At 40.5% G+C, this 15,235-nt stretch overlaps 1 protein-coding gene across 2 annotated transcripts in view; it reads left to right on the top strand.

Annotated features, from left to right (window-relative positions):
* Positions 1-15,235, top strand: part of KDM5A (lysine demethylase 5A) — a 51,688-nt gene that overhangs the window by 18,744 nt on the left and 17,709 nt on the right. Inside the window, exons 9-19 of one of the 2 annotated variants that reach the window (XM_054631512.2) lie at positions 63-182; positions 1,246-1,404; positions 2,976-3,157; positions 4,838-5,000; positions 5,817-5,936; positions 7,161-7,355; positions 7,449-7,630; positions 8,662-8,786; positions 8,967-9,117; positions 11,938-12,052; positions 14,797-15,152. In XM_054631512.2, coding sequence (XP_054487487.1) covers positions 63-182; positions 1,246-1,404; positions 2,976-3,157; positions 4,838-5,000; positions 5,817-5,936; positions 7,161-7,355; positions 7,449-7,630; positions 8,662-8,786; positions 8,967-9,117; positions 11,938-12,052; positions 14,797-15,152 — 1,868 coding nt within the window. Of the gene's footprint in view, positions 1-62; positions 183-1,245; positions 1,405-2,975; positions 3,158-4,837; positions 5,001-5,816; positions 5,937-7,160; positions 7,356-7,448; positions 7,631-8,661; positions 8,787-8,966; positions 9,118-11,934; positions 12,053-14,796; positions 15,153-15,235 lie in introns of both variants that reach the window. The other variant, XM_054631511.2, reaches the window with a different exon arrangement.

The raw sequence follows: 15,235 nt of genomic DNA on the forward strand, positions 1-15,235 counted from the left end.
TAAAAATGTAACTGTGTCAGAGTCTGCTGCAGGGAACAATATTTCTGTGTTCTGTCTCCTAGGAATGCAACAAACCCCGAGAGGCCTTTGGATTTGAACAAGCTGTCAGGGAATATACTCTCCAGAGCTTTGGTGAAATGGCTGATAACTTCAAGTCTGATTATTTCAACATGCCGGTCCATGTGAGTTTCAGCTTTTGTTGGGATTCCTTGTAAGGGAAAAAGAGAAGAGCTTTCAGCTGGTCTTGGATTTTTGCTAAGACATCTTAGCCTTGTTTAAAGAGGCACCATAAGCTTCAAACATGTAAACAAATTATTTAGCTTGCTGGCATCTGGTCTCATTTCAACTTCATTTCACCCTTTCCTTGCAATGGGCAGACAGCTTTTATTGCTTTTTAGAGTTTGCTGCACTGGGCACACTCTAGTTCATGTTCTTGCCCTTTTTGATAAACTGGACTAAGTATCTTGCTCATCTGGCATAGGGGCCCTTTTCCTGCCCTCCCTATGCCTTTTGTCTTGGTTTAGTTTGTCCAGAGGATAAATCTTTGTTTTTCTTTGTCTTACAGTATTTTCTTGCAGTCAAGTCAATAGACTGAATCTGTCTGATAATCACAGTGGTTTTGGGTTTTTTGTTTTTTTTTTTGTTATGCATCACAGCAACATTTTTCAAACTAGAATTTCTGCTTTGGTGCAGTTCCGCTGTCCTGTGGACTGCATGCAGCACCAAGGTCTTCCTCCTCTCATGGTTCTTTGATAATTTATGGACATTCTTGCTAAAGCCTCTACCTCTACTTGGGACATGGAACAAAGCTTATTTTAAGAATAAGCTTTGTAAATGAATACATGTAAGAGTAATGATCAGTTATATGAAGATCAAACTCCTGAACACAGTTTTATATCTGAATTTGCTTACTGTTGTTCAGAAATCTTGGTCATTATCCTCTGAAATAGTTTGGAATTTGCATGTTGATTTGTTCTCTTTGCTACTTGATTTCTGCTGGCTGTCTCCTCTTCCCCCTGTGTTTTGCTGTGTGTCTGTTGATTCCATCTTTTGTTTATTCCTTCTCTCTGAAACATTCCAGCCACTATGGAGGAATACAGACCAAAACTATGACTTTGAAGAGATGGAGAGGAGAAGGGGGAGTGACCTTGGTGTATGAAAATTCATGGGGAGTTAATAGTGATTTATTGCTTGAATGATAATTTTTGTTATCTGCACATACCATAACCTCTCTTCTGCTTTCAGATGGTTCCCACTGAGCTGGTAGAAAAAGAATTCTGGAGATTAGTGAGCAGCATAGAAGAAGATGTTATTGTGGAATATGGGGCTGATATCTCATCCAAGGACTTTGGGAGTGGCTTCCCAGTGAAGGATGGCCGACGAAAGCTGATGCCAGAGGAGGAGGTGAGGAACAGCATGTGCAAACTGACCCCATTCTTTGCTCTGTGTAAGAATTCACATTAAGACTTCAGGTCAGAAATCATTGTGGATTATTTTCATGAAGAAATTGTTTCAGGCTTTTACATTCCTTTTGAGCAGGTTATTAATCTGATATTTGAGGTTGTTTTACAGATCTGGTTGCTGATAACCAAGGTCTGTTTCATGATTTAAGTCACACCTGTTTTCTATCACTTAGTCTTAGCAGGCAAGATGTGCAAGTTGTTGCAGTTTGTCTGAGTATGAGGAGACTCTTTAATAATATTTTTTCTTTCTTGTTCCAAACCTTTTCATTATAGAGTTAGTTACAGAAATACAATTCTGTCCTCCTTAGGATGTTCCTAATGGGTGAAACAAACTAATTGGATTTAGCTTGTTTCTCTGTATGTACTGTAGTGATGTAGATGCAACATTCAATTATAAAAAATTCTATAAAGATCATCTGGTAAGTGTATTATCTATTTTCCCTCAGACCTTACTGTAGCAAAGCAATTTTCTTGCTGTTTGTATGCTGAAATTCAGACATAGTAAAGGTGTGGTTTCCTGATTACACAGCCCCAAATCAATTTATACTGCTCACTGGAAGATGTAATCCTGTTCACTATCATCTTCCACCTGTTCCTGCACCTTCCTGTGTGTACCTTTGTTGGCTATGCTGTGACTGTAGCTGCTTAGTGAGTCAGCACTGATTCTTCTATTTGTATGAAGGTAGTCACTTGAAAAATTTCTTAACCAGATCACTTAAGTCTTCTGACTCACTGCAATGTCTTTGTAGTGTCAGAGCAGAGGAAACAGCAGCAATGTTTGGCTGAGCTGAGGGTCTGACCAGTCCTTTCAGCAGCTATGGGATATATCTAAAATCCCAGTCAATCTGTGCTTACAGCTTTTGTAAAAGTGGAAAGTAGATTAATGCTAAAGCACAGTAGTGGGCTTTTAAGGCTGTCTGGAATTTAGTTTTTTGAACAAATTGTGTGTATTTGAAAGTAAAAGTGAGAGTGCTTAACAGGTGGTGCTGTCCTCTCAAACATGAGTGTGGAGGAATTTCTTCCCTTGAGAAAACTTTCTGAAGTCATCTGTACAGTAGATCAACATAAAGTGCAGCATGGTAAAATGGGTGTTAAAAAAAGCTGAAATAGTAACATGAGATTCACTGTGTTTACAATTTCAAGTTTTCCTATATTACTGAAGATTTCTATCTTTGTCTTCTGCTGGCATTGCTGGTATTTTATTCCACCAGAAAAGCATGAAACCTGCAGTCTTGTGATGGGGAAGGAACTAAAACCTAAGTGTATAAGCCTTGATCCAAAGAAGATGAGCTATGTTGAAATGCTAGGACTATTACTAAAATCTTAGTGTGATTATTTGATGATTAGGATTATTTAAGGAACAATTTCTGGGTTTGATCTTCCATTGTTGCAGGAAATATCCCATTATCTACTATAGAAATGGATAGGCTGATGTTTTCATTTGTACTTTCCTTTTCTGCACTTGGTGTCCTTATGTTCTTCTGATTTGTTCAAATTTTCCTCTTGTGGCAGGATTATGCTCTCTCTGGTTGGAACTTGAACAACATGCCCATTCTGGAGCAGTCAGTCCTTGCTCACATCAATGCAGACATCTCTGGCATGAAGGTGCCCTGGCTGTATGTAGGGATGTGCTTCTCCTCCTTCTGCTGGCACATTGAAGACCACTGGAGCTACTCCATCAACTACCTGCACTGGTATGGGCTGTCCTTTGTGCATCTACCTGACACTGCCCTGTTGGCTTTAGGAAGTTTGTGGTTCCATTTCCAAGTGCCTCTGCACACTGAGGACATTTGTAAATGAAAATCTGAATGTGCAGAGTGGTCCCTGTTCTTAGCTGTGGCTGATTGAAGGTGGATACAGATGCTTTTTAAAGCATTGTAGTGGGTTCAAGGCAAAGCATTCAATTAAGGCAAACCCAGGACAAGCATGTTAGTGCTTTTCATTAACTGATGAAATATTCTTGTGTGGCCAACATTCCAGTGTCACCATAAAATTGTGCTTTACAGGATCCTATATTTTTTAAGAAAGTTTTTTTGTTTAGAACTGAGTTAAGAATTCACTGGTTCCCTCCTTTATGATTTAAAATTGGGATGTCTGTGTGCTAGAAGTGGATGTCTGCTGTCTCATGGCTTCTAGAGGCATCAGAGTTGACTGTTCAGCAGCAGATCCATGTATACACAGAAATACTCCTAGTAAAAAGATATTTGGAAGTAATTCTGCCTTTTGGAACAGCCCTGCAAGTGTTGTGCTGTTCAGCTTTTGTGTCTGAATAGAAGACTCGTGACAGATTAACTTTGGGAATTGCAGTGTTCTCAGTTCCTCAGGCATGAATGAAGGAGCAGGGGGGAAGACGGGGAGGGAGCTGTGGGAAGCTTTAGAAAGGTTGCAGGACACGTGGGAGAGATGAGCTGATGGCCTTCAAACCATCAGCTCAAAAAAGCTGCGCATCTTTGAAGAAGCACGTTTGCCAGCAAGGTCTGATGGGCACGCTCGGGAAGGGCATTACTGTTGTTCCCGGCTGAGTTGCTGTTGAGCGGATCTCGGTGTCCGTCCGGCGGGGTCCGTGTGTCCGTCCGGCGGGGGCTCCGTGCGGGCATTGCCGGCTGCTGCCAGCAGAGGGCACCGCAGCCCGCCGGGAATGCTGCTCCCGCCTCTGCCATAATGCACGTCCACAGGTCTGTGTAAGCAGATTGCTGCTTGTACTTCCTAAAATAGAGTAAAACAGATTTTACAAATAAATCTCACCTCTGTAGATGCTAGGGCTGCCAGTTAGTTTTGGTTAAGAAAGGAATGGAATAGTGCTTGATTGATTATTTTGGTTAGTTTTGGTCCTGTTAATCTTTTTGTTCCCTCATACTTAACTAATCCAGGTTGTTTGGCATCTTTCATCTGAATAGTCCAGTGGATCCCAAAGTTTTAGTAATTAGTTAGGAATTAGAGAGATTGTATTTTACTCCAGTGGCTGTTCTGTTGGTTTTAGAAATATAACTTCAAGCCTAATTGAATGGAGGAGTACTGTAGGTGTGATAGCCAAGGTTTTGTTTATTATACCTAATTCCTTCTTCCTGAAGGAAAATAATTGCCCATTTTATCCCTTTGGGGAGCATGGTAAGTGACAATTATCTTCCATGTTAAGCTTGTCAAGGCAAATCTTCTCCCAAGTATGTGGAGAATTGCATTGGAGTGTAACCGATTTTTCAGATGAGAGTAATACATCCTGAAGAAGATGCTTGTTGATTGAGGACATTTTTTTAATCTAGGTGTAAAATGGCTGATGAGGACAGTGCTGCTGGCTGTGAGGCGTGCTTTAGAGCTGGGTGGCACCATCAGATCCCTCTCTCACTTGTATTCATTCCTGTGCTTGTGTTTTGTAGGGGAGAGCCGAAGACATGGTATGGTGTGCCCTCTCATGCAGCAGAGCAGCTGGAAGATGTGATGAAGGAACTGGCTCCTGAGCTGTTTGAATCCCAGCCTGATCTCCTGCATCAGCTGGTCACTATTATGAACCCCAATGTGCTGATGGAACATGGTGTACCAGTGAGTAGCACACAAGCATTTTTTACATAAGTACTTCTACATGCTCTCTTTTTTTCATTCTCTGCCAGATTTGTATAACAATGGTTTGGCATAACTCTGAAGAATTTTTATGGTAGGCATTTGCATATTCATTACTTATAGGGTGTTTTTAAAAGCTGTTTTCTAGATTCTTCTGTAGACTAACCAGAAAATTTAAATTTTCTCATAACAGAAGTGAGTGTACCAAGCTTCCTACATAAAATACCTTCCAGGACAAGCATATGCTGTGTATTACAGTTAATTTTTAATTAAAAAATCCCCTCCCTTGTGTAACAGAAAGTTTGTCTGAAATGCCTTTAAAAGCTCTTGACAGTAAAATATTTGTCTTACATTCAGTAGAAATCTCAGCATTGCAAAATGCTTTTCTGACCTAACATAATTGACTGCAGACCTCTAAGCAGCAGTCACTATCATTTGCTTTTGTCTTAGGATAAATTGCTTCCCTGGCAAATGCCCCAACAAAGCAAACCATAAACTTTTTTCCAGAAGCTTTTGCATTTTGTGGTACAATGGATTAAATGATGATAGAGAAACATCCCTTTTGGGATTCATAAAGACAGTTTTCAACTGTTGCTTATATATTCAGCTCTTTTTGAAAAAGGCTGTAAATTGAGTATTCATGTTCAGAAGGCAAAAACAATCCTTACCACTACTGGGATAGCTGTTGCCTGTGGTGATCTATGGGTACAGAAAGTGGTGTTCAAACATCTTGTACTTTGGTGTGTTAAGCTGTTGCACGTTGCACATTTTTTCTTTGCTTTGTCCTCCCTTTTTTAGGTTTTCAGGACAAATCAGTGTGCTGGCGAGTTTGTTGTGACCTTTCCTCGTGCCTATCACTCTGGATTTAACCAGGGATATAACTTTGCTGAAGCTGTGAACTTCTGCACTGCTGACTGGGTCTGTTCTTTTGTATATAGTTGCTATATGACTTCTGCAAGTGGTGTGTTAGTAACTTAACTACCTGAACACTCTTTTTCAGTTAAATAGTGTATTTTGTATTTATAGTTCTTGGCACAGCAGTTAGAAACTGAGGGAAGTTTCATTATACAAAGTAATTCTAATTTTAGGCAACTTCAAACTGAAACTTTGAGCACATGTTCTCCCTTTTTAATTACTGGTTAACCAAAAAGTGGCATCTCACAGTACCTTTAGCTGTGATACCACTTTCTGAATTTGATACAGGTCTGGGTCCTGTCTTGAAGTACTGCTGTCATTTGAATGTTGGAGATAGGCTTATAAGAGTCTTTGTTCCTCCTTTGTGCCAGCTCCTTGTGCCTTTTAATCATATTAGTGCTGTTCTGATAGCTGTGCCACATCAGTGCATAGCTCATGTGGGTTGTTCAGGAAATTGTCAAAGGAGTGTTCTGTTACTATCCAGGCTTTACACTTGGAAGTTAGGATCTCATCTCTAGTTCATCTATCTCTAGCTTTGTTTTTTTTAAATACAAATGGAATTGTAGCCCTTTTTCAGAGACTTAAATTCTTTTATCAGAAAAATTGTCTGCAGGACTGGTAGTGTGTCAGGGCTCTTTTCTTTCCTCTAGCACTCATGATGGGAATATGAGTGTAGCCTCTGTGAAAAACTGCATCAGCCATGTCAAATTTCTTTTGCTTATGTAAAATGTAACCAGAAATATGTGCAGCAAATTCATTTAGCATCTTTTTGCTTTAGGAGGCACAAAATGAGTGATTCCAGTTTTGGTTAACTGTAGGAATCTTAATGTTAAATGGCTGTGTGCAAGCATAGTAATATCCAGAGGGGAATGTATTCACCCTAGTGTAGACCAGATGACTTCTCTTTGGTGCCAGTTTCTTGCCACTGGAAATAAAAAGAGCTTATTCAACTCTTAAACTTTAGTTTCTACGTTAGGTGCATAAGGTTATGGAAGATGCCCCTCCCCAGCATTGATACCCTCTCTGTCCTCATCTGTGACATGATTTAAGGTTGTCAGAATCTTATTGAATACAGGCGAATGAATGTGAATGCCACAGAATTTTCTCTGTCTCATCAAAGACAACTCTTGGCTTGTCTTTTCCCATTTTTTCTCCAAGGAAGGAGAATGGGAGCTGAGAGATGATTTTTTTTTTTCCCCCTGAATGATGATGATGATGTTTCTGTAGCTCCCCATTGGACGCCAGTGTGTCAGTCACTACCGGAGGCTGGGACGTCACTGTGTTTTCTCCCATGAAGAGCTGATCTTCAAGATGGCTGCAGATCCAGAGTGCCTGGATGTTGGGCTGGCTGCCATGGTCTGCAAGGAGATGACTCTATTGATAGAGGAGGAGACACGCCTGAGGGAGTCTGTTGTACAGATGGTGAGTAATAAATGCTTGCAAAAGAACTTTCTGCTTCCCTCTCCCCCTGCTTGCATTAAAATTTTTGAGCAAGTGGCTAATTCTTCTTGTCAGGGAGTGTTGATGTCTGAGGAAGAGGTGTTTGAGCTGGTTCCAGATGATGAACGTCAGTGTACAGCTTGCAGAACCACGTGCTTCTTGTCAGCTCTGACGTGTTCCTGCAATCCCGAGCGCCTGGTGTGCTTATACCATCCTTCTGATTTATGTCCCTGTCCCATGCAGAAGAAGTGTCTAAGGTACACAGGATTTTTTTTGTCCCTACTTTTCTTCCATGTCTAATAGTTTGCTGTAGCCCAGTGGCCAAATACATTTGGTAATACTTTTTTTCTCCTTCATTTAAGGAGTATTTTTATCCTCTTTGTTTCTTGGTTCTTAGGCAAACAGGTGTTGTACATGTGTGGTATTTTTGGGGTCCCCTGTTGTGGGGAGGAAAGATGAATCTGACTCTATGTTCTTAAAAGGCTAAATTATTATTTTATGATAATATATTAAAGAATACTATACTAAAACTATACTAAAGAATAGAGAAAGGATACTTACAGAAGGCTAAAAGATAATGATTTAAAACTCATTACTCTTTCCTCAGAGTCCGACACAGCCTGTGATTGGTCATTAAGTCAAAACAATTAAGTAATTTGGTCATTGACCATCACATTTGGTCATTTTGGTCATGACCATCACAATTGGTCATTAAGTCAAAACAGTGCACATGTTGGATAAACATTCTCCAACCACATTCCAAAGGAGCAAAACACAGGAGAAGCAAATGAGATAATATTGTTTTTGTTTTACTCTGAGGTGTCTCAGCTTCCCAGGAGAAGAATCTGTAGGGATATGGAATACAAGAAAATAAAGATAGTGTAGAAAGCAATCTTACCCCTAAGGAGTTGCAGCTGAGCCAATTACCAAAGATTAGGAACAGGCTTGAGTTTAACAGGCCACAGCTGTAACCAATAAGAAGAGTGGGGTGGCTGGTTAGGAAGGTAACTGGAGTCAATTGGTTGCTTTGTGAAGAAGAAAGAGTCAGTGCTCTGAGGAGCTGCCCATGAGAAACACCAAGAAACTCTTGTGATAAGGAGACAACAGCATGGAACCCCTGCAATAAGATGACAACAAGAATCCTGGGCAAAGGATTTTTCAGAAAATATGGTAGTGACGTACATGCTCTGTTTTTCTGGCCTTGCTGTAGCTGGAAAAACTCAATATTATTAATACCTGACTTTCCTGTGGGCATTAAAACTTTTTCTGTCTTTTTGCATACCTTCAGGTACCGGTACCCACTAGAAGACCTTCCTTCTTTGTTGTATGGCGTGAAGGTTAGAGCACAGTCTTACGACACTTGGGTCAGTAGAGTTACAGAGGCTCTGTCTGCCAATCTCAACCACAAGAAAGGTCAGACTTCTGTCATTCTTAATAGGATGTCCTGAAACTCCTACATGTGTGCTGTGCTCTCATTAGCCTTGTGCATTTCAAATTGAGCTATGCTGTTGGAACCTTGATTGAAGGCTATTGAAGCAATCTAAAATCTCTCTCTTTTTTTGCATACAAATAATTTATGTGCTTTTATTACAGATGTGATTGAGCTGAGAGTAATGTTGGAGGATGCTGAAGACAGGAAATACCCAGAGAACGATCTTTTCCGCAGGCTCCGAGATGCCGTGAAAGAGGCAGAGACCTGTGCTTCAGTAGCACAGCTGCTTCTGAGCAAAAAGCAAAAACACAGGTAGGACAGGCAGTTTTTCAGTAGTTTCCATCTGCTTCTTTGTTACTTCATTGCACTTGGAAGAGTTTAAAACCCTGAAGTCTTAGTGTGTGCAAGCTTCTTTCAGTGTTTCCTTTCCTTAGTGCTGTGACTCACTAGGAGGTGAGGAGGGGAGGCAGATACAGTAGCACAAAGGGCCCAAAGGTGGGCTTATTTGGAATGTTATAAACATTCTGCTTTCAGCTGACTTATGTACTGAAATGTGAAATCCTTTGGGGAAGCTGTGTTTGCTGATGAAGTATTTTGCTGAATGTGTGGGAGAGTTGTAGGGAGAGACAGCTGGAGGTAAAAATGTAATGAAACTAAGTTTTGACTTGGGGTGTTTGTGACAAAAGGATCTAGGGGAGCACAGCAGTACAGAGAGCAAAACCAGTCCATAGTTGGAGCCAATCTGGTATTTTTTGGGAAGGACCATGGGAGACAGTGATGTGTGGCTGAAAGGTAGTGACTTGGGGCAGTGTAACTCCCTTGGTTCTTTCTCTGTGTTGCCTGCCTTGCCTGTGGCTGCCTCAGCATTAGTCTGTCTCCTGGCCCTGCCTCAGCAATCTGCTGGATGTGTTCTGCTCTCCTAAACTTTCAGGAGCATGTTCTTCCTTCTCTCCTGTACGTTTTGTGCACTGAATAACAAGTCCCATAGAAAATAGCTCAGTGAGGTGACTCTCTTGTGGCAGTAGCTGTACAGTAAATTTATGTAGCTTGTTCCCCTGTTGAGGATAAGATTTGGTTTTGTAGTTGGTTGTATTTCTTGCCTGTGTGGTTTTTGTGTATTACTTAAGACATTTTGAGGGAGTAAAAATTAAATACCTTGTTAATTATAATGCCCAACTTTGCTACACAGAACATAATCCATATATCTTATTGGCTTGAATTTGAACACTAAAATGTTACTTGCACCACAGATACAAGTGTAGCAATCTGTTCTAACTGGAAAACTGTTAGACAATAGAGAAGCATTTTGTCTGTATTTGGAGGCTAAAGAAAGCTCTCCTGATTGTTTTTTATTGCTTGTAGAACCTCACTGGCACAGAAGTATTACTCACTTAGAACTCCGATCCAGGTGGGGGAAACAGCATGACATAGGTTGCATTTCCCTGTTCTAGTGAAATATAATTATTTTGGTAGCTCCCAGGTGTTCCTGGTCTGGTGCTGCTTCCTCCTCTTCCTCCTGCTGTTGGAGTATAACAGTCCTTAGGTTGCTGAGATTATATATATATAATTATATATATGTAAGAAGATATAGCTAACTCTTCAGTTAGTTATTTGGTGGGTTTCCAGAGCTACCCCAAGAAGGACAAGGGGTAGAAGGATTTGGCAGCTTTCAGTGTTATGTCTGAACTAAAGAGGAAAGATTTTTGAGGCCCAAAAAGGACTTGTATATACATTTGAGGGCTGTCATATGCTAACTAAAAATATTTTACAGAATTGAGGTTTGAGGAAGATCTTGAAGCTTCTTTGAACAGTGCCAGGCAGTGTAATTATAAAGGTCATCTTTAGCTGCTTCTGTAACATTTATGTTCATATTTAAAACCTGGAGAAGGATCACATTTACAGAAAGGATAAGGTTATTAAAAAAGCAAATTAAAAGCAAGTGCTCAAACAGAGCAATTTGGCAGGGATTAATGCACCAATAAACTCATGGTCAAATGTAGCAGAAGAAAATCTGTGTCTTACCCACCTCTTTTTAAATAAACCCCGATAATGGATAGCTGTGAAGTTCTCTCCCATATTCTAGTCCTAGATCTTTGCCTTCTCCTGGAAGTTGGGAGTTTCCACAGGCAGGGATAATTGTACCTGTTTGTGCAGCATGTCGTGCTGTGCCAGTCTGTGGTTGGATTAAGGCCAGAATTCCAGTGTGACACTGCTGAGTGTCCCCTCCCTCAGTTTTGTCCCTTGGAGCCCTCTACCCCTTTACCCTCACTCAGGGATTTTGGGGGCACAGCAGGTTTGCTGCAGCCACTGCTCCTCATCACTGTCTGCTGAAGCAAATCAAAGCCTGCAGGATTCTTTATTCCTCTCTGAGGTTTAGCTGGTATGTAATGATATTTGATCATTAATCTAAATTTTACAACATAACTCCATAGCATAAGACAGAATTTCTTTTCTTTACTCTTTCTGTAGTATTCAAATGTAGATTCATTAGCAGGGAGCAGCTCTTCAGTATTTGAAATCTGTTGTACTTGGGAAGTTGTGCCTGCCAGTGATCTGTACACCAAGTATTTAATTTATGCAGTGTGTCACTTTCAAGTCTTTTACTCCATTCAATGGGCTTGTTACACTTGCTTTGAGGGATATTTAATGGAAATGTCTTTGCAGAACTTGTCCCACTGAATATCAGTCCTCTGTTGCAAGGTCAGTTTCAGCAGTTCTCCAGCTACAAGAAAAAAGCACTGGTTAATAAGACTTGTGTTCAGGGCCTGTTGCTGTTACATATCTCAGAGTTCTTGTCAGTGCCTGGCATGTGAGACAACTTCCTGTACTGCCTAAAGCAGATTTATTTGGGCTTATTCTTCTACTTGTAACAAACTCAGTTTGGAGCTCACCTAGACAGTTGTACCTCTGAAAGGCAGGGTAAATGATCCTGAAGGGGCTTAGGGGAATTGTATTATATTTTGTTTTCAGGATTTTGGCATTCTTGTTCAGTTCGAATTACATTTTTCTTTTTGAGTTCTTAGGTGATTAAATACTTTTGCTAACTTCTCAGTAATCCTGATTGATAATTTCTGTCACTGATCATCATCTTATCTCTCACCTGATATTTAATTATGCCCATTTGTACAGCAGAGTGAGCCAAGACAGTGGAAGGACACGGACCAAGCTGACCATGGAGGAGCTTAAAGCATTTGTGCAGCAGCTGTTCAGCTTGCCCTGTGTCATCAGCCAGGCCCGACAAGTCAAGGTAAGTTTGCATCTGCTCCTCTGATCATGGTGTGCCTTTTACTTTGTTCTGGTTTTGTGGTAGTATGTTTTTCTAAACAGATAATTTTGCCTGGTGTAGAGGATGAAAAGTTTTGGATTTAAAACATGTGTGCGCTTTTTCCAGGTGCCTGGTACAACAGGCCTTGTCAGATGTGGTGGTGCAGCTATACAGAGATAGAAGATCCCTTTCCCCTGTCACTGTCCAGACAGCCCAGTTCTAAATCTCAGACCCAGTGACTCTTATTCCATCATCATTCATGCTCTCTGTAGAGCTTAAGTTTCTGGCTAAATCCTACCTTTTATATGTTTTTGTAGAAACCTCTGAGTGTTACCCTGCTGTGCTTTTTCAGGGCAGCAGGAAAGCAGTGCCACATTGTCATTCCATAAATACATCTCAGCCTTGCTTTCCAGGCTACAGCCTTCTTAATCTGTATGCATGGCCTGCATTTCTTGCCCTTCATATATATCTTTGCACCTGTCTCTGGATGAATCTAGACTAATAAGCAATCCAGATCATACTGATTCCCCTGGCTGCTATTGCCATTTATCATTCTGGCACTCTGCATCATAGCAAGTGTTTTCAGCAGCAGTCTTAATTTGTTTCTCTGTCACTGGTGATGAAATACTAAACAGCGTTTCACCTACTAACCAGCTTGTAGAAAACTGCTTAAGAAGCATCCTTAATAAAGATTTTTTGCCTAGAGAAATGCTTGAGATGTGTGTTAATCACTTATTAACCTGCATGCTCTGCTTGTACAGTTTTACATGTGTTGTATAGTACTCGATAGAGGGCCTGAAATCCTGTACATTACCATAGGTGCAGCTGCTGCTACATAGCCAAACATACAGCTGAAAAATAAATTAGTTTTTTTTTTAGAAGGCCCCTTTTCCATAAGTGTTTGTTAGTGTTGATGTCCTATTCATGAGTTTTATATAAGCTTTTCCATGGTAGTTCAGTGTTGATAAGAGAGACTTCACACTGGAATTTCTTATTGTTTACATTATATTGGCATTTTTTTCTGAAAACAATTTCTCTCAGAAAACCATAGGGCTCTAGCGTGCATGTTTGCCAGGCTTGTTGATTGATGCCGTCTTTGTCCTTCAAAGGCTGGCATCTAATAAAGTGGAAAGTGCTTTCTCATCCTCATATGATAGGATAGTTTTATTTCACTTCTTTACACACGCATTAGTATGTAATCACACATACTAGTATTAGTAAAAACACTTACTAATATTTATTAATGAAATGTTATCATCATCTATTAGGTAGACATGTAAGATGGTTCTCAGAAGGGCTGTTTTTTAAATGTCTTTAAGACTTGCTTCTAATTAAAACATAATTCATAAATGAGAGGGCTGCAGGCATAAAATTAACGCTTAACAGTTTCAGCTTGTATTTTTGTCTAATGCCTTCTCCCAGCTAGTCCATGTTCCCCCACCCCTCAGCATTAGGAAGGAGTCTGGTTCTAGTTCAAGCACTCTGCCTATGCATGTGCATGCTCTTGAAGCCTCAGCATAATCACTAGTCAATAAATAAATAATTATCATTTTCCTGATTACAAACTGTAGTCTTTTCATTTCTGAATGAAGTCAGATAATGATCATTTATGCCTAAGCACTCACTGGCTTTTAACATGGCATTTGAATGCAATTATCCATCATGATGAATAGCAAAATAATTGTCATGTTGGATGATGAATATTTTCTAACACAGAAGGCTTTGTAATTATTAAACTGTAATAATTTACTGTTGCCACTATGAAGCATTCAGAGTATGTTCCCTAAATCAAAATCTTTATAATGTAGATCTTGTTTTTTCTTATAAATGCCTTCTGATTTTCAGACAGACATGAAAAGCAGCATCAGCCAAAAAAGGCAGTAAGCTAAGGGTTAGGAAATGTAGGGTTTGCTCCTTGTTGTGCCATTGGCTTGCTGTCAGAAATGCCTGTCTTGTGAGAGACTTGGAGGTGAATCCATGGAGTATCCTGGTTGAATGTCCTTGAATGAGTCTCCTGCAGAGATTCTTTCCTGTTTGCTTTGATTTTTTTTTTCATTGCAGTGCCAGATATGAGGATGAGGACAACTGCAGCAGTGCAGTTGGATTTCTATGAAATTGTCTCCTTTAATAAGAGGGTTTTGTATTTTCATTTCTTTCTTTAGTGCAGTAAATCCCTGATGCTTATAAGTGGTAGTGCTGCTTTAGGGAATATTGCTTTCAGACTTGACCATTGTTATTTTTAGGACCTGTGGTATTCATATTCTCACACATTTCTGGCTTGTTATTTCTCCTCAGCATGTTTTTTTCTGCTTTGTGTTGCTGTCATTACTGTAATGCCCCTGACACTATTGAAATGATGACCTGTTTGCAGAAGTCCCTCTTCTCCCCACTATTTTAAAATTAATATTGACTGGGCAGTGCTGAATATTCTCTTTTGTTGGGAGCTGTTGTCATTTGCAGTTGTACTATTTTAGGTGCAGAGTTTGATGCAACTAATATGCCTAGGGCATGAGACATTAGGCCGTCAAATAAGTTTAGATGGTCTGTTACTTAATTTCTGTCAGACTTGATGGCTTGTGACAGCTAGCTGGCATTGTGTGTAGAAGCTCAGACTGATGATGTGATGATCACATACAGATTTACAGCTGGCTGATCCCTCAGTTGCATTTTCTTTTGGATTCTGTGGGTGTTTTTTCCTAATTGATTTGTGCTGTATGTTACTTCAGAATCTGCTCGATGATGTGGAAGAGTTTCATGAGCGTGCTCAGGAAGCCATGATTGATGAGATCCCAGACTCTTCCAAGCTGCAGGAGTTGATAGACATGGGCTCTGGCCTTTATGTTGAACTTCCTGAGCTGCCAAGGTTAAAGCAAGAGCTGCAGCAGGCACGGTGGCTGGATGAGGTGAGGTCCACCCTCTTGGATCCCCAGAGAGTCACCCTGGATGTGATGAAGAAGCTGATTGACTCTGGTGTGGGCTTGGCACCACATCATGCTGTAGAAAAAGCCATGGCTGAGCTGCAGGAGCTGCTCACAGTCTCAGAGAGGTGGGAGGAGAAGGCCAAGGTCTGCCTGCAGGCCAGGTGAGTGTTCCTTTACAAGCTGTTCTTAGAGGCCACACACTTTGGTGTTTCTCTTTCTCTTTTGTGATGTGAGGTGAAAAGCT

This window comes from Agelaius phoeniceus, chromosome 5 (genome assembly GCF_051311805.1).
Source record: "Agelaius phoeniceus isolate bAgePho1 chromosome 5, bAgePho1.hap1, whole genome shotgun sequence".
NCBI lineage: Eukaryota > Metazoa > Chordata > Aves > Passeriformes > Icteridae > Agelaius > Agelaius phoeniceus.